Source organism: Centroberyx gerrardi, chromosome 24 (genome assembly GCF_048128805.1).
Source record: "Centroberyx gerrardi isolate f3 chromosome 24, fCenGer3.hap1.cur.20231027, whole genome shotgun sequence".
Classification (NCBI taxonomy): Eukaryota; Metazoa; Chordata; class Actinopteri; order Beryciformes; family Berycidae; genus Centroberyx; species Centroberyx gerrardi.
In genome coordinates this window covers 2,070,250-2,090,319 of record NC_136020.1, presented here as the reverse complement: position 1 = coordinate 2,090,319, position 20,070 = coordinate 2,070,250, and the positions used below count along the sequence as shown (strand labels likewise).

At 43.5% G+C, this 20,070-nt stretch overlaps 1 protein-coding gene across 1 annotated transcript in view; it reads right to left on the bottom strand.

The window, feature by feature from the left end:
* arhgef39 (Rho guanine nucleotide exchange factor (GEF) 39) overlaps positions 1 to 20,070 on the bottom strand; it is a 46,029-nt gene that overhangs the window by 9,907 nt on the left and 16,052 nt on the right. Inside the window, exons 5-7 of the mRNA XM_071917288.2 lie at positions 14,394 to 14,464; positions 6,772 to 6,900; positions 2,312 to 2,541 (exon numbers count right to left, since the gene is read on the bottom strand). Of these exons, the coding sequence (XP_071773389.1) occupies positions 2,312 to 2,541; positions 6,772 to 6,900; positions 14,394 to 14,464 (430 nt within the window). The remainder of the gene's footprint in view (positions 1 to 2,311; positions 2,542 to 6,771; positions 6,901 to 14,393; positions 14,465 to 20,070) is intronic.

The window sequence follows — 20,070 nt, the reverse complement described above, 5'->3', positions numbered from 1 at the left end:
AGCCTCCTCGCCGCACATAATTTAGCTTGATTATTTATACATCAAAGGGAATCTGTCAGGGATGTGGAAAAATATTCAAGTAGTGAGGGGATATTAGGGGGGGGGGGGGGGGGGGACCGCAGACAGCGAGAGAGAGAGGGGAGAGAGAATAAGGAAGACTGAGGAAGTAGGAGAGAGGAAGAGACAGAGAGAGGGAGAGTGAAAGACAAGAGGATGAAGAGAGAAACGGGGGGCTGCCCAAAAAATAAAAGCCCGCTTTCTCCGCCAAACATGCGTGCGGAAGGGAAAAAAAAAAACACCGGAAATTTTAATAAAAGCTTCTTTTTTTTTTCAAACTTTGCATATAGATTGCCATGGCATTTACAGCTGTCAAATTTAATTTGGCTTTAATTCTTCATGGCCCTGGATGAGGAGGGCTCTGGAGTGCTGACAGCCCTTTTCCTTGAGCTCAGGTAGGGGCCCGGGATCAATAATGTGTCCTTATGAGAAATTACGCGTAATGCTATTGAGTATGCATTTGGGCCTCAGCGGGATAAGAGGCTAATGAAATGCCATTTCTGCCATTAGATAACGTGGAGCGGGGCTGGCGGAGAGGGGCGACAGGCTTGAGGAAGATGTATTTACTGGAGGGCCGGAAAAGATGGATCTCCAGCCTAATCTGATCCAACAACTCGGAGATTCTGTTACAGCAGGCAGCCGTCACTACACTCCCCGGCTATTCACACACACACACACACACGCACACACACACACACACGGTCCAAATAATACAGACTAGCCTCCCTGTCAGCAGGCTTTTCATTAGTCACTTGAGGGATGCTTTTAATTCACACTCCTTTGAACTTTGAACCAATTAAGTCACATGGGCTTGGTCGCGCCAATACGTCAATGGGCCTGTCAATAAAACCATACTGCAAATGCTGGACAGGCCGTGTAGTCTTAATGCCACAGAAAAGGCGTGAAATCATGCCAACATTTCGGGGGGTGATAGACACCGGTTTGAGCAGCCGGTGGAGTAATCAAACCTCAACATAGCAGGTCTGCATCACAGGGAAGCACATTACCAGCAGAACATGAAGAGCTCTTTGAGCAAGCGCAACATCAGCCCAAATGAATATTGATACCGTGCAGCATCAGCGCTAAACACTCGCTGCATAAACGGTTTGGTTACTTGCTCAATGACGCGCGACTCGTTCCTTTGAATGTTTCATGACAGCGACTACATCATTTAGACACAATTTGTCAGCCGGCAGCTGTACTGAGACCTGGGAGACGGATCAGACGGAGAGGAGAGGCGCATTAAAAGTTCAAGTTTTTTGGGGCTACTTCGACGAGGGTTTTTTTGAAGTAATTAGGGAGAATAAGGGGGCGAGGGAACAGAGGTCTCAACTGACAAGCAGAACAGAATGACATTTCCATTCGGCGCGAGCCCAGTGGGGTTGTCACCGCGGTGTACGGGATGCGTTTAGGAAAGCCGTGTTTTGGCAGAGCACGCAACAGCAACCATCAAGGACATAAGTGAGACAAATCAAACCAACGCACATCAAAAGTGGAAATTAAATAATGTCTCTTCTAAGGATTCACTCATGTGTATATTCAAATCAATGAACAGATGTCTCCCCACCTGGTTCCCACCAAATACTGTGCACGCACTTTTTTTTTTTTTTTCCTCTTTTCAGATATTCAACTTTTCCTCATTTTTCACCATGACTGACCTAGGAAAGAAATAAACTGACATGTCAAAGAAAAAACAGGGTGGGATATCACCTCGTTTTGGAAATACTTGAAGAGTTTTGTTCCAAATTGAGATATCCATCATTTGATCATACAAAATGATTGATAGCAAAAAGCTAAAAAGAGTTATGACACTTTTTTCATGACAGTGAATGACGTCAGGCCTTGACTAACAAAAACATCTCTCCATCATTTGTTGTGAAACCTGACTGTATATTTATGTATGTACTCGATATACAGGTTCCTGCCGTGGCCCTTATGTAAAGTCCCATAACTTTTCCATAACTAAGTTGGAGCGCCATGACCTAACAATGTTCTTCCTTCCTGGTTTGTTAATATTGTTTTTCATTTTGGTTTCTATTACAGTTGAGCTGAAAACCATCGAATGCAATGAATGTGTGAAACAAGTTGGAAAATACATTCTGCTACATTGATCCACTTGTAAAATTCCCTGATATTCCCTGATTTCCCCAGAGACTTTATCAAATTCTCTGACTGTCCCGTCTGGAATACACCCCTCATAATTCCATGATATTCCAGAAACTACTGAAACTCTGCCTGGCCAGCTGACACTCACGCTGAGCAGGCCTCCCTGGCTCTTGGTGTGGCCAAACACCTTCTCCACGGTGCAGTCCTGCAGGGGATAGGCGTGCTGGCCGGAAAACTTGTCCCCGTTGGTGGGATGCAGCGCGCTGCAGCGCTTGGCCTGCAGCAGCATGTCGGAGAACAGGAAGAACATCTTGGGCTTGGCCTCGGCGCCTTTAGGGGCCACCGTCTTCAGCCAGCCCTCGCGGATATACCACCTCCCTGAGAGAGGAGAGGAGGGAGAAACACAGGAGGGTTATTCGTTCAATCATTTTCTCCCAGCGTGCACTGAGACACCCAGGACAGATCTCCAGTCCATCACAGGGTTGACACAGATAGACAGTAGGGATGGGATGATATATTGAAATTCAATATATCGCAATACAACAATGTGACAATATGTATCGTGGGACAGAAAAAAGAATCACTATATTACATTTTATTCTGCTGTAGTAATCACAAATGAGACAACTTGCCCATCACAATTTCACAAGTTCTCAAATTGTGAACCCCATTGCGTATCGTATCGTATCGTATCGTATCATATCGTATCGTATCGTATCGCATCCTGAGAAAAGCATATTGTCCCATCCCTAATAGACAGACACTCACATTCATACCAATGGGCAATTTGGAGTTTCCAAACCACCAGACTGTGGGAGGAAACAGAGAACATAGGGAGAACATGCAAACCCTATACAGAAAGGACTGGGGCCACTGAGACACTGTGGTGCCCTGGGTTATGGTCACTCTACAAAGAGATGCACTGAAGGAAGACAGGGTGAAAAAAGAAAAAAATGACACAAAAGATTGAGGGTTCATATTATCGCAATCGGTCCATTTTTCGTCACGACTGCTTTTTGTAGAGCGCTAACTGCATTGCGATACTAGTCATCACAGTCATCATCCACGCAGCATCAAACTGCAGGAATTGCTAACGGAAAATGAGATAAACTAAGACACGCTGAACTGAAAAGAGAAATGAAGGCTGTTTGAGGGGGAGTAAAGAAGAAGAGAAAGAATGCATGAGACAGACTCAGTGGGAGGTAGACATGGGAGGGTGGGAGGGGGGTGGGGGGGTGTGGCTGCTGAGGGAAACTCTCATCTCTTTCACCGTGATTGGCAGCAGCATGATGATGGCTAATAAGCGAGAGGCTGACATTTGGATAGATAAGATGAAAATTCAGCCTGGGTCCAGGGTTTTTTTGTAATTGCCCCAGCCAGTAGCCTGTGATTGCAGCTAGCCTGAGTGGCCATAGCTGTGCCTTTGGGGCTCAGGGAGGACATTTTCAGCTACAGACAAGCCCACTGTGATTAAGTGAAGGGGCCAGGCAGGGGTCAAATTGCTTTTAAAATGCCATGGGTCTCAAATGGAAAAACAGTCGAGCGACACGCCATGACTGTCTCAGGTGTTGTGTGGAGATTGGAGCAGTGGTCGTGATCATTCCAGTAAGAATGATGTAAATGTACGAAGTATCTCCTGTTTGGGGCTCATGCACTCCCTTTAAAGTAAACTTACTTGAAGAGCAAGCAGTCACAGTTTTAATATGGGAGCATGTGTTGTTACAATAACTGCTGAAGGGTTGTCATTTCAAAGCGCAGTTCAGGAAAGGTTAAATGAGAGACATTTGACATTTGATCAACATCAGTTGTGAGCGATTTCCCCATGAAAACACAAACCTCCAACCCTTAGGTTTTGGACAACTGACAGACCTGTGGCCTTCATCTTTCTGGAAGCTGCCATATGTGGCAACTGGCTTCTCCACCAGGGTATTGCCTGCAGAGGAGAGATCTCTGGCCTCATAACTGCATAGAAAGGCAGTTTCATCAAGTTACAGCTAAGACTTTTCAAGACTTTTTTAATGCCAAATATAGTAAGACCAATTTTGCTACTGAAATGAAGGTGAAAATGGAAAACAAAATGCTATCCTATCACAGTATGGGTCTACATCACTGGGCTGATTTCTCACTAGAAAAACAGTGCAAGCAACCACGACAAGAGCTCTAAAACTGAATTTGAAATTTGATGGCTGCGTTTAAAGTGGTAACCCTCCTCAGATGTTTTTATTTCTGTAGATGCAGTTTGAGGTTCTGTAAGGTGGCGTTTGTCTGTTCAGCCACAGTGGTTATTGCTGCTAATGCTAACTATACTTCTTCTATTTATTCCAGATAAACCGTAAACATAAAACGCATCACTTCCTGTGCACCAGAGGATTTTCCCGGGAACAACCTACCCGACACCAGGTGTTTAGAACAGCAAATGTAGAAGCTTTCATGAACTGACTACAGGTTGAATCACTATTGTGTTGTATCAATCGGCACTAGAGAGTAGCAAAATTGTCATTTATTGATATAAAAATGTCATGGATTATTACTTTAAGAGTATTCCAGGTCTTTTGAGACCTTGAATGTAGGTAATCAAGACATTTAAAGGCTTTTTAAGGCCTGCAGACTCCCTGATAGACAGGGTTGAGACAGAGGTTTGATATGTTTTGTGTGAGCAGGAGGAGGCAGCTCTTGGTGGACCAGGTACTCTTCAGACCCCCCGTCTGCAACTGACCGTCCAGAGTGCTTTGAGGCAGCACCGGGTTCAAAGAGCAGGAAGTGCCAAGCGCTCCTTTCCATGTCCAAGCCTTTCAGCTTCCCCTGTCAAAGAGCACCTCTGCTCTGCTACAAAGGCTTTTGGGTTGGACCAGGTGGGGGGGGCAGGGAGGGTGGGGCAGGCAATAAAGGTTGATCTACAAAGGTTCCTGTTCCTCCTGATGTGTCCAAGGCCAGAGGAATAAAAAAGGCAGAGGGCAGCCAGTGTGGCTGGACCAGGACAAACCAGCGCTGGCGTTGTTGATTTTGGAGAGACCTTTGTAAGCCGACTTCTTTTATATCGTTTGTGAATATACAATATCAAGAGTCGTTTGAGGTCAGGGACAAGGTCCGGTGGTAGTTCAAATGCTCTAGCACTGGGTGTTAATGCTAACAGAGTGAACCCAGGGGTGCGGAAGAATAAAAAGGAGAAAAATGTCTGATGAAGCTGTGTAGCAGGAGCATTTTAAAAGGAAAGAGACATTTGATCAATGTCACTCTCCATCTAAATCTATATCTCTTTTCCTCTTCCCCTCAGTCTTTTTCTCTCAGAGTTTTTTTCCCCATTTATCCTATATTTAATCAGGTAGTCACATTGAGACCGAGATCTCTTTTTCAAGAGAACGACAAAGAAAATACACAATACGATTCGGTCAGTCAGTCGGCGGCACGCGGGGAGATACATTATAAAAAGAAATCGCAAACATCACAGAAAATGTGAGACGTTGCTTTAAAATCATTGAGGGGACAGGCATGCAGACAGACAGACAGGCAGACACACCTCTCCAGCCTCCCAGGGAAACAGGCCGACTGTCTGCTGTATCGATGTCCCATTGATTCAGGCTTCGCGTCTCACAATCGCCCCCCTCATCTCCTACAGAGCTACTTAATATGTTTGAGGGGCTCTGGCGCTTCTCATCTGTAAAAGGCAGGGCTTTTCTTTTACCCACATTAGAAGTGGTGTTGGTGGGGAGAAAGGAGAGTAGGTTGGCATGGGGTTGGGGAGGGGGTGGTGGTGGTGGTGCTCTGAAGTCTGCCTGGTGGGACTGGAGCTTTATTGGCTGGAAAGGAAGCCGGCGGAGTTGCGAGGGCCTGAGAACTTGGATGAGAGGAAGCTTTTGAAACTTCCCACATCGGCATTAGAGAGATGAGCTGCTATTCAGCGCTCACTCCCGACCTACACCAACACACACCCCGCAAATACACACATAAAACGGGCCTGCATACACAAGTGTGCCTAGAAACAAACACACACTCGTGGCTGTGTGCGCACATATATAGCATGAGCGCACACACACACACACACACACAGATGCACGCACACTTTGGCTTCCTTTTTATCTGCCGGCCCACAAGATGAGGCTGGGCTCTAATTGGTCCTGGGGGAGATTGGCAGGCCGAGCAGAGCAACGAGGATGCCCGACTCTCTGGAGACAAACAACAGGAGGAGGAGTGGCAGGAAGAAAAGGGCCACCGCTCCACAAGTAGAGAGCGAACGAAAAAAGGAAGAGGAGGAATAAATGAGCGGGAGGGAAGGCAGGAAAAAGGGGGAAGGCGCGTTCACTCCCTGCCAATTAGTGGTAACGTTCTATTGATACGCCGGGCCCAGTTTGATGTGCAAAATTCCTGCGGAAAGTCCAACGCGCTCCATCGATTAAAAGCAATCCAGACGGGCATCTCCAGAATATAACACCTCTCTGTACTTAACTAATTTCCCTTCAGTTTATCTAGCCTCCTCTTGCCTCTGCCTCCTCCCCACCGTGTCCCAAAAGACGAGAGCGAGAGCGATAGATGCAGAGAGAGAGAGAGAGGGAAGAGATGGAGGTGGTTCTTCAGAAGAGATGAAAGGAATATCTGATCAGAGGCTCTAACCTGCAGCCAGCACCTTGGTCTTTCGCCCTTTCAGCAGTTTCTGCACCCGGCGAAGCTGCAGGTGGTTCTCATGGCTGCGGGCGTTGTCCTGGATACGCTGGGACACCTCGGAGACCACCGTCACTGCCCCTGCAGCACACACACACACACACACACACATTTGTATTACTATAACTGTGAGGACCATCATTGATGAAATCCATTCCCTGACCCGTAACCCTAACCTAATCCTAATTTTAAATTTAAAGGGGCATTAAGTAATCTATGACCTTTATCGGCCCCTAGTGGCGACTAGTAGGAATTGCAACAACATTGATAGAACTTATCTTCTTCTACACAAACTCCAATGTGTGGGAAGTTTTTGTTCCACAAACAGAGTACGGGCCGGAAAGAGAGTCATTGGTATTGATCAACCCTACCAACCCAGATATATTATGGTCTGTTTGTGCTATGGGGCAGGAAAAAATCTCACATATTGCCCTTTTAACCTTGAACCCAAGTCCTGATCCTAAACTAACCTGAACCCTCACTCTAACTAAAACCTAGGTATGGGACGATATATCGAAATTCAATATATCGCAATACAAAAATACATTACGACAATACGTATCACGAGGCAAAAAAATGAATCGCAATATTAGCTCCATTTTATTCTGCTGTAGTAAGCACAAATGGGATAGTTTGCCCATCACAATTTCACAAGCTGTCCATTGAAATCATATTATTTGCACTTTGTAATGACATTTTTAAATTAAATTAAAGTTTACATTCTAGCAAGACAATGTCATTGCTAGAAAGATTTGTGGCTCAAAAATAAACATAATTCTGCACAGTCACTTTGTTAGAGTAGAGTAGAGTAGAGTAAACTTTATTGTCCCCGAGGGGAAATTTGTCTTGGGCACAGTGCTACGGTCCGTTGCTTCACATAAAACATCACAAAAACATCACAAAACTTGAGAAGCGTTTGACACGATGCTAGACAGTTGCTTCACATAAAAACATCTTAAAGACATAAAAAAGACATTTGACTATACATTTGACATTGACAACACGACGGCTTAAAAATAAACTGTGGGAATTAAAGTGCAAAAGTGCTAAGTGCTAAAGTGCTTGTGTATTTATTGCACATTGCTCCATTGCACTAAGATTTAGCATTAGAGTTCAGCAGCTTGATGGAGGCTGGAACAAACGATAGCTTCAAGCGGTTTGATTTGCACTTTGGCACACAGAGTCTTCTTCCTGATGGCAGAGGTTTGTATTCAGAGAAGAGGGGATGTTGAGAGTCCGCAATGATTTTTGTTGCTTGTTTCATGACTGCCTGCTTGTACAGGCTCTGTATGAGCTCATATTCTTTCTTCCCTATTACCTTCATAGCCGTTTTGTGCATGCTGGCAAGCCTGCTTTTCAGTTGCACTGTTAGGTTGCCAAACCATGCCGTAATTCCATATCTAATGATGCTCTCTAGGGTTGCCCGGTAGAACATCAGCATGATCTGGCTGCTCACTCCATACAGCCTCAATTGCCTTAGAAAGTAAAGTCTCTGCTGCAGTCTACTGCACAGGTTATCAATGTGTATTTTCCAGCAAAGAAGGTTGTCATTTTTGTTGTCATTGAACTTGTATTTATTACATCGTATTTGGTTGGTGGTTGGTTGTATTGAATTGTGAACCCCATATCGCATATTGAATCATATCGTGCATAGCATATCGTCCCATCCCTACCTAAACCTAATTAGGGGTCCTAGCACGTAGTGCTGGGAACCCTATTGTTTTTGTTCTGATTATTATTATTATTCTTCCCATGCCCTAAAAGTATCTGGATCTCAGAAACCATAAGCCCCACAGCAGCCAAACTTTCCACATAGGTTGGAAATCTCACCCACTACTCAGGAAAAAAAAATTACACCAATCTACCTGATGGTGGTGCTATAACAGCCTACTTCACGTTTTGGTCCATAACTTCTGAACCGTCAGTCATAGAATCAAAATTTTTTCTCTACTCCTGGATTCCTTGGATCATTACGCATCTACCCATATAGGCCACGCCCATTTCCGTCTGACTAGATTTTCCGCCATTTTGAATTTTCTCAAAAACCTACTTTTGCGAACTCCTCCTAGACCGTTGAAGCAATCATCTCCAAATTTGCTATGCATCATCTCTGGACTCCCCTGATTAAAAAACATTAAAAGAAATTTGATATTCCATACCGTTCTGATATAATTAGCTTCCAAAGTTTAGTCAAAGGTTGCGGGCGGGGTCTATTTTACAAAAATTTCCATAACTCATGAGTGCATTGTGCTACCTGCAACAAATTTGGTACACTTGTGCAGATGTCGACTCTGAGATACCAACCAGAATTTCCTGTCATTATGCCCATAGGGGGCGCTACAGCAACATTTTAGATTTTAAATGCTCATAATTCAGTCACTATAAATCATAGAAACAAAATTCTTTTTTTCCTGTATTCCTTAGGTGAAGCCACATCATATTCATAGGCCCTGCCCATTGCCGCCATATTACACTTTCTGCCATTTTGAATTTTCTCAAAAACCTATTTTTGCGAACTCCTCCTACACCGTTGAACCTATCTACTCCAAATTTGGTATGCATCATCTCTGGACTCCCATGATTAAAAAACATTAAAAGATATTTGGTACTCCATATCGTTTGGCTGCAATATGCCAATGAACTTGATGGCGTGGCACATATTTGACAAAATGAGCCATAACCCATGATTGCTTTGTGCTATCTTCACTGAATCTGGTACACTTGTGCACATATCTACTCTGAGGAAATGTGCAATATTTGGTGTCTATATCTCACATTTAACCCAGAGGTCACCAGGTGCTAGGACCCCGTCATTGCCGCCTGCGGCTATATTTAGGGGTCCTAGCACGTAGTGCTGGGAACCCTATTGTAATTGTTACGATTATTATTATTTTTCTTCTTCTTCTCGTGCCCTAAAAGTATCTGGACCTCAGAAACCATAAGCCCCACAGCACCCAAACTTTCCACATAGGTTGGAAATCTCACCCACTACTCAGGAAACAAAAATTACCCCAATCTACCTGATGGTGGCGCTATAACAGCCTGCTTCATGTTTTGGTCCATAACTCCTGAACCGTCAGTCATAGAATCAAAATTCCTCTACTCCTGGATTCCTTGGATCATTACGCATCTACCCAGATAGGCCACGCCCATTTCCGTCTGACTAGATTTTCCGCCATTTTGGATTTTCTCAAAAACCTACTTTTGCGAACTCCTCCTAGACCGTTGAAGCAATCATCTCCAACTTTGCTATGCATCATCTCTGGACTCCCCTGATTAAAAAACATTAAAAGATATTTGATATTCCATACCGTTGTGATATAATTAGCTTCCAAAGTTTAGTCACAGGTTGTGGGCGGGGTCCATTTTACAAAAATTGCCATAACTCATGAGTGCATTGTGCTACCTTCACCAAATGTTGTACACTTGTGCAGATATCGACTCTGAGATACCAACCAGAATTTCCTGTCATTCTGCCCATAGGGGGCGCTACAGCAACATTTTACATTTTAAATGCCCATAATTCAGTCACTATAAGTCATAGAAACAAAATTCTTTTTTTCCTGTATTCCTTGGGTGAAGCCACATCATATTCATAGGCCCCGCCCATTGCCGCCATATTAGACTTTCCGCCATTTTGGATTTTCTCAAAAACCCATTTTGGCGAACTCCTCCTACACCGTTGAACCTATCTACTCCAAATTTGGTATGCATCATCTCTGGACTCCCATGATTAAAAAACATTAAAAGATATTTGGTACTCCATATCGTTTGGCCGCAATATGCCAATCAATTTCATGCCGTGGCACATATTTGACAAAATGAGCCATAACCCGTGATGGCTTTGTGCTATCTTCACTGAATCTAGTACACTTGTGCACACATCGACTCTGAGGAAATGTGCAATATTTGGTGTCTATATCTCACATTTAACCCAGAGGTCGCCAGCTGCTAGGACCCCGTCATTGCCGCTTGCGGCTATATTTCTAATTGTAATCCTGAACCCTTATGTCTTAATTCTAAAGTAGCCCCTTCCTCGTCTGGTGAAGTATGATAATATAAGAACACACACAGAGATACGCACACACACACACACACACACACACACACACACACACACACACACACACCGAGGCTGCCAGAATGCATTAGTCAGAGCAGAGCCGTCCTCCCCTCGCTCAGTGGCATCATGTTATTTGAAGTGCTCCATGGAAGGGAAATGAACAGCGATCTCCGGGGGATTCACACGCCTCTCTGTACCTCCTCCACCTGTGGCCATATTCTCACACTGTGCATGCGTGTTTGCATTTACCGATCCATCCGCTGAGACAGATACGCCCAAGGGTGTATGGTGTAGGGTTAGACCATAACATCGGTTTAACGATATCTGGGTCTGATACTGTCCTTTTATTAAAAATGGGATATGGTCCAGTCAGTGTCATCCACCTCTGATATGATGCCGTTTAATTGATTACATATTTATTGTAGAATTGCTCAATACTACACTGGTTGTCTATGGGAAGACCTTAACCTGAACCTATTCTAGCGCATTTCTTATTATTATCCTGGGTTTTAGAATGAGAATAAGTTTCATTGGACAACTAAGTTTACATATACAGGGAATTGGACTTGGACTCACATAGATCACATTAAACAGACAACAACACAAAATTACAAAAAGTTGTATATAAAAAATGTAATAGTAGTAATTTAGGGAATAGGTGTCTTTTTGAGGTAGTATATAAAGAAAATGGTGTATAAGTAGTATATAATAATGTATAGTAAGTAAGTAGAATAAAAAAGCTATGGATGTTTTTTGGAGTTTTAGTGTCAAAACAAAACACTGGTGAAAACACTGAATACTTGTCATTTTGAGGATTTCTTTTTTACATGAAAATGGTCAAATTTAAAGATATTGAATGTTGGCGCAAAATACCAGCTATCAGCAGCTTCAATCAAAAAAATAGTGGTATCGGTCTTCAAAAAACCCATGTTGGTTGAATCCTAGTATGGTGATGCACTAAGGCCTTTTGCATCCAAACATCCAACCAAAGCCAGGGAAGGCAGACACACACACACACACGCATGAAGCAGATGCTGGCCTTGTTTTGCAGGCTCACTCAGCATCCATGCCTGATTTTGCTTGATTTCATCATCAGCCCCTCGCAGAGAACTTAACCCTGGTGTGCGAATTAAAATATCAAAACAGTCCTGATTGGGCTAGATGGGCTGCTGAGTGGGTTCGGGCTGGGTGTGTGCTGAGCACGAATGTGTGTGTGGGGAGGCCTTACGCGCAGCAATATTAATTAGAGTGATGCTAGTCTTCACCGCGGGGGCCCCTGCAGCCCATAATGCATTGCCCCCCTGCAAAACAGCTGAGCCGTCATCAGGTAATTGTATGCAAACAACAGCATCCCCTAATAAGCATGGCTCATTTGGTTAAATAAACCTATTTCCTCCAATGTGTTTACCATAACATAAAACCAATTCCCAAATCAGCTCTTTTACAAGATGCTGGTGTGAGCTTGTGTATTGATAATCTACTAGGGTTCCTCTATTCCGGCCAAACCGCATCGCTCCACGTGGATCTGGAAAGAAAAATCTTTCACAAGCTACCTTGCCTTTCTGCGCCAAGCCTTTCCGAAACTTTGCCCTAGAACAAATAGGCAAATCATTAATGCTAGACAGAACCATCTAATTATTGTGCGCCAGCTATAATTGCTGTAGACATTTAGGCCTACATCATTAACACATCCAAAATAACAACAAACAGATGGATTCTAATTTCAAGCTCAACTTTTCTGCTTTTGTTCTGAGCACTGGAACTCGGCGTCTGAACTTGATCCTCAGGGCGGCTCCTCCACACTAAAATAATCACGGCCTAATTGGCTCACTTAACTTCACAACAATTACAATGTAAACCAAACAAGGCATCCGTGTAGACTTTTTTTTTTTCTCTTATTGTACGCGTTTGAAATATTTTCCATTGCCTGCTTTATAAAAACAACAACTCCTAATTACAGTATTCTTGGTCTCAGCGCTGGCCAAGGCATTAATAATACATCTAGCCCATTAGACATTCTGAAGACATCTTCCACTTCTTCCAGCTCTTTATTCCATTTATCCGGAGTATTTAGACAGTATTTGACCATGGGACTACGACTGTGTTAACTTTTGCTATTAAATCTCTCACAGAGTTGGAGAGTTGTTTCGGAGCGGGTCGCGGCTGGTTATGGGTGCTGCGGAAGAGTCGGGGCGAGAGGGTGCCGTATTAACACAGGCTGATGAAAACTCCTGAAGCACCGCAATTACAACAATTAAATTCATGCCGTTCCACCCCGAACGCGCTGCGAGGGGGGGGGGAGGCTGGGGAGAAAAAAAAAGAAAACAGACAAAGAAAAAGAAAAAGCAAACCGACACAGAGCAACACAACAAGAGGAACGTGAAAAACAACAACAACAAAGCCTCTTGTGATTCTCCCCGCTAGTTTGCTTAATCAGATACAATGTGATTTGTCTGGAATTTCTTTTTTAAATAATTCCCCTTACAATACAACCGGGCTGACTACGGGAAGTCCCCCCCCACCCCCCACCCCACCCTAACCCGCCGCCGCCCCCTCCGTAAAAAGCTGAGGAGTTTAAAAAAAGGATCTCTAATGAGAGGAGGAAGAGGCGATGGAGGAGCACATTTAGATATGTACCTTCATCTTAGAGTCAGAGGCTGTTTTAATTTGTAAGCAAAGGCAGCACACAACCAATGAGATTTTAATTGATACACATAAATAATTCCTTGTGTACATTTGCACTTGAGTCAGATTCGCTGTTTATTTGACGATTGAAATTAGTCATTATCGGGATTCGTGTTGATGTTGAAGATTTTATTTATTAATATAGCTCCCGCTTAATATCCTCTGATCCGGTCCCAATTAATTATGTCAAAATCCACATCAAACTAGAACTTAGACTCACATTGAGCTCTGCCTTGCTTTCATTCCTCTAGTAGCCAAGCACTGCTGTGACAATAACAACAAATGAGTGATAAAAGGGAAGGAGAGCATTTTCCTTTGTTCCTCAAATGAAGATAATGAGGCCTGTCTTTCACACTGACAATGCTTGGTTGGCGCGGTGCGAGCGCTCTCGGTTGATTTTCTTTTGTTTTCCTCCTGTTGGAGGACTAGCCTTACAGGCTATAACTGTACAACTGTTTTGAGTCTCATGCGCTTGAAACTGCCTGTCACAGGTAGGAAGAGCTCCACTCTGAACGAGCCAAAAGTCTTTGTGACTGGCGATGCAAAGCAGATCATCATCACATGCATTTCACTTGTTGTTAGGCTGGTGCTGCTGACAAACTCCAACAATCCTGACAAACTGGAAAAGGAAGAGGTGCAAATCAAACTGGGTGACAACAACATCAACCTCAGCTTCACACGTGTGCAAATGCGAGTCTGCAGCTCCAGACAGATCTCTTGACAATAAAAGCACCCGGAAATGTAGCTGGGTTAATCCATAAATATTTTTCCTTGAAAGGCAACACAATGATTATTGAGCTAGCCGCACGATGGGGAAGACACTTACTTGAAAGTTGCTGAAACTCTTGGTTGTCTGGACTTGTGTTCTCTGTCAAGTCCTGTAGGAAATGCTTATACCTGAGAGAAAAGTGAAAATAAACAAGGTCAACATGTGCTCGATGTCTAAAAATATCATTGACGGAAGTGTAAAAAGTAAACTGGAACAACAAACAGTTGGTATAAGCGAGCGAGACGGGCCTTGTCATTTCAATCTAACATTATTCATGTCGCCCAGCCACTATCAGAGCCATGGCGTTCATTGATCAGCGCACTCTTTGTCAACTCGTACCAAACGAGGCTCGTCCTGTCAGTGCATACTAGACACAAAAACAGCAGCGGTGTCTTGAAGGCTTGGCAAAATGCACCTCCGAGGCGTCCCAAATGGGAAGCACAGCAACAAGACCAGAAAACGTACAAAGTGGTCTTTCATGCAGTTTGATTTAAGCTCCTGACTGATGCAGATGGAGAAACCAGGTTTTGCTTTGAAGTTGTGATGATGGTGACAACCTCTGACAGATACAGCTGTAAAATGACAGAATGGAGATCTGCAGTGGTTTTACTCCAGTCCTCCTCAGATAGATTGCTTGGCAGGGAACAAATTAAATATTGACTTACTGTATCCAAATACAGGGGTTATAAATGACGGGGTAAATCAAGAGCCAGACCATTAAGGAAATGGCCCTTGTCATAGAACAGGAAAAAAAAAAGAAAATTTGGGGCTATTTATCTTCACTCAAGCAATTGAGGATGAGCTCAGCTAACTATAATTCACACTCTCCTTAATCATATCTGATGTGGCTTATTCAGCGCTGATCACTAGCACTCATCTTTGCAAATATCACATCTCATTCAGAGGGGCAGAGAGAACTTTTCATAATGCACTCTCAGGAAGTAAGAAGAAAAAAGATGGAGAAAAGCCTCCGTCACCTCCTGCAAGGTTCATAATCTAGACATTGAACTGCGCTATTTAAACTCGCTCATAATATCCAAACAATACAGGAATAATCATCAGTGAAGTACCATTGGTCTTGTTCATCGTGTTTATGGCGAGTCACCACAGGTGAGTAAGAAAAAAAAATGGTTTCATCTTCGCAGAATTTTTTATGTTAAGTATGGACACAAATGAAAACATTTTTTTTATTATGACTTATTTATTTTGTTATTAACATATTCAAATTAACAATTTTATTTAAAAAATGTGTGAATTTACTTATCAGTTGGAACACCTTTTCCTCAATGTATAAAGTCAGAGTGCATTTTACCATTTCATTATAATGAATAACTAAATAGCTGGTAATTTACAGAGGGGTTTGAAAAAAAACCCAATGTTTTTGGACAAATTGCTTAAAAAATGGTTATTGTGAATATCTCAATTTTTTTGCTATAATAATAGCAATGGCAAAATATATCAACACCAGCTACTTTTGTTCTGAAATTTGGTGTGCATATCTACAAATTGGAGAAAAAAAAAAGTGTTTTTGCATAGGAAATATGTAATTTTGAGAAAATCACTATTAAAGTTTTTTTTAGCTAATTTTGTGCTTGGTGTACTTGATGCAGCTGGCACAAAAATGCATAAACTATTTATGGTGTCAGGCTTCTCCACAAATTTGGATTTGGGGTTTAGTTACTCGTTATGATTGTTTTTGGTGCTTATTTTGTATATTTTACGAAACTTCTGTAGTGACAGAAGCCAAACATCTCAAAACTGACCATTCCACCCAAAATCGCCATTTTCACCTCGACTTAAGATTCTGACACCTTCCCAGCGTGTTTACAGGCCTGCTGACGCTTCCCGTCTCCCTGCTTCCGAACCTTTCTCGCTCACACTGCTCTATTTCCATTTTATATGTCAGGGTTTTAATCCCCGAGGGCGAGGAGGAGCTGAGGATGAAGTACACCCATTCCCAGGCAGCAGGGCTTCCTAATTGGAGGAGTGCCAGGAGGGAACAATGCCACCGCCTCGGGTCTGGAAATTTCTGCAGCGGTCGACACTGTCAGTCGCCACTCGCCATAGAAGTGTGTATATGTGTGTGTATGTGTGTATACAGGGGGTGGTAAGTGTTACAGAATCACCAATGGTCCAATTGACTTCCCACTTGGCTTCTAAGGACTTTTAAGCGAGCTGAGACAACAAGGGTGACCTAGAGAGGGTTCGAGCTTTAAGGACGAGATAGAAGCTCCAATTTATTCTGCTCTCACATGCTCTCTTTCCCTCCTACCTTCTCTGAAATCAAAAAACAAGAGATGAGTTGCTATTCCAAGCTGAAGAGGAAAAAAGGGAGTGAATCTTTATTCAGGGCAGCAAACCGAGGATCAGCTAAAGCGATCAAGTTAAGTGCTTGGACTAGGGGAAGTTTCCAGATGGAGCGTGTTCATTATGCGACTTTAGCTTTGCGTTTCTTCCCCTCCATTCGGAGGGGAACAGAAAACAATGAAAACAATGAAAACAATGAACACCTTGTCTCATCTGCTCCAGACTGCTTCAAATTAGGCTGCATGGTGTACTAAACAGACAAAACAGTGACAGTATCCAGAGCTAAAAGAGCCCAGATTAAATCATAAAATGTAAAAAATATATTGTTGGTGTGTGTTTTGTTTTTTTTTACTTGTATTTATCTAGGGAACGTCGAGAGAGCTTCATGCTTTTTTCCAGCAACACACACACATTCATACTGGGAGCTGCCCAGTAGAGCTGAACAATTAATAAAAAAAAAAAAATTGAAATCACAATTTGAACTTCTGCAATTTCCAAATCACAGAGGCTGCAATTGATTGCTTCCAAGAGAAGGGCGTCCGAAATGGATTTCTAAACAAGGTATTCTAGTGCTGCAGGTAATCTCTGGTCCATGAATCAAGTACAATATTGCTGAAAAGCTTTCATCATACTCAAACTCAGTAAATCCTGCACACACCTTTTTTTTTTACAAAATCACTTTTCTTTAAACTATTTTAAAGTTCTAAAATATTTATGACAAGGAAAACTTGTGATGATATGAATCGCAGTTTAAATCGCAATTGTGTCAAATAATGGCAATTCGATTTTTTGTCGATATCTTTCAGCCCTACTGCCCAGTACAACCAGTCTTCTAGTGTTGGCAGTGTCCGAAATTAACTTTTTGACTCACCGGCCAAGGTGGCTGGTAGATGAAAAAATCCACCGGCCAAGCATATTTTTTACCGGCCAAAATAATAAATTGCCTTTTTGTGTCACATATACATATATATATATATACACACATTTGTTTCAGTACATCTCATTGAGATAATAAGGTATTATGTTGAATACAAACTTAGAGAAGAGGCCAGAGCAAAATTTGAAGCAAAATTATTTTAATATAATGATCAACGGTTAATCAATTGAATACAACTCAAGAAGTCTTGATCTCAAAATTCTAATGAAGTATTTGCTATTAAATGTACTTAAGGATCAAACATAAAAGTAAATTTGAAGGTTTTGTAAACCTATCGGATGCTTAATCATTTTAATCAACATCAAACCTCCTCATCAGACTCCTCACTCTCTACCCTCTTTGCACGGTCCATGAAGTCTGGCCTCCTGCTCCTGACAGAGTCCTGGTGCCACAGCATCACAGCTTTTGTGGGATCATACTCCCTGATCTCTGGAGAGGACAGCTGGACCATAAGGAGATCTGACAGTGTATCAGACCTTAGGTTGGACCGCCAATCGGTTTTCACCTGTTTCATGGTATTAAAACCTCTTTCACATTCAGCTGTGGAGGCAGGGAAGGACTTACTCCTTGTAAATATTGCCACATAATAGCTATTTAGTTAGCCTAACGGTAGCTAGCAGCAGACCGGCGGCAAGTGACAGTGGAGTAGCTGATGTCCCGTACGGTAAACAGTGCTGCTAAAATTTGAGAGCTTGAGACGGTCTGTGGCTGGCACTCCTGTGTGTGTGTGTGTGTGTGTGGGTGTGGGTGTAGGAGCTCAGCCCCGCCCTTGTGAAACTCTGACACAGATGTGATCTCTCTCTCTCTCGCACTCTCTCTTTCTCTGTCTCTCGCTCTCTCTCTCTTGCTTGCTCTCGCGGGAGAGACTCTCAGCATAGTTTGTTATTACATGACTATTTTGGTACAAATATTTACCCGCCATGTGGGGGATAGCCTTCCGAGATTTACTCGCCAAACGGAAAATCTACCCGCATTTGGCGCTTGCCAGCTGTTAATTTCAGACCCTGAGTGTTGGCCACTGGGAGATGCCCAATACAACTGCAGTCTTGTACTTGTTGCCCAGTATAATGACAGTCTTCTGGTGAAACCGAGAAGCTCAATTGGGGGTTCAGTGCCTTGCTCAAGTGCACCTCGGCATGAGTTGTTGAGGGAAAGGAGTGTTAAGGCCAAAACACACCGGCAGCGCAGCGCCGCGGCGCGTCATATGACGCGTCATATGACGCGTGTCATGTGCCGCCCCTAGCACCAATAGGAAGCGTCGTGCTGCAGCGTGTCAACAGGAAGACAACCGACAACACACAGCGCGGGACAACGAGACGAAATGCGTTTTTTTCAGGGGCGGCGACGCTGGAAATAGGACAGTGGCGTGTTGCGGGGTGGCGTGTCGACGCGCGCCTAGCCGCCGGTGTGGGGGTTGTACATAGAAAATAATAGGGGCAGCTGTTTTGATGCGCGCCGTACGGCGGCAGTGTGTTTTGGCCTTCACTCATTCACTTTCCCCATCAACATCTTCCCAGCCCGTCTGGGGATTCGAACCGGCGACCTTCTTTGTCATAAGTCCACCGCTTTACGCCTCTCGGCTACCGCCACTCCCAGTTTGCAGCTAATTTCTATTTCAAATCAGTCTTACACTGTACACTTTGGACAGCGCAATCTATTTGCAGTGCAAGTTAAGTAACTTATCCCCCCCAATTTCAGTCTCCATCTAAAGTAGTAGTTGTGGAGAGCGTCAGCTTCCTCAGAAATCTTTATCCTGTTTGGTGGGACGATGTGACCTTGAAGTGCATTGACAATTGACATTGATTTCCACTGTGTCTGTCTCTGCCTTGCCTCCCTTCTCTTTGTGCAGTCTGGGCTTGTTTTAGAGACACAGCGGTGCCAGAGAGAGGCCATTAGTGATGCTAGCAGACTGGCTGCCATACACCAGTTCTACTGGCCCATTTGGTGGCATGAGTGGGATGAGCGATGTGTGGCGTGGGAGATTGATAACAGTGCAAGACGGTTTGTATGCATGAATGCGTGCAGAATATAAAATAAAAACAAGAGCGGTTATTCTTAAAACTGCACCGGGCAACTTTGCACATTGGCAGCCCCCATTGGCAGTGAGTGGTAGCTAATTGAATTTAGAGGACTTCATCACCCAGAAATCCTGTAAGGTGACATCAGAAAACCAAACGCGGAGGTGGCGGAGGTTCAGCCCTCGTCCAGCTTTCTCTGGATGAAGTGCTCATTCGCTGCTGTTTAGGAGACACTTATGGATTTGGCTCTTAAGTTTGGATTCGTCACTTCCTGTGTGGAGACGATTTCCCACCAGTGACCAAACCGACACCAGAATTTAATTTGGACAAATGGGGTGAATCTACAGCGTCTCAATTAGTGAGGATGGGAGGCTCTTCTCTGTTGCAGCCCCATTTTGTGCCCCACTTAGGCTGATAAGATGGGTGGATTTTTACATAAAAATCTTCCAGGTGCAGCTTTAAGCTTGCTCAC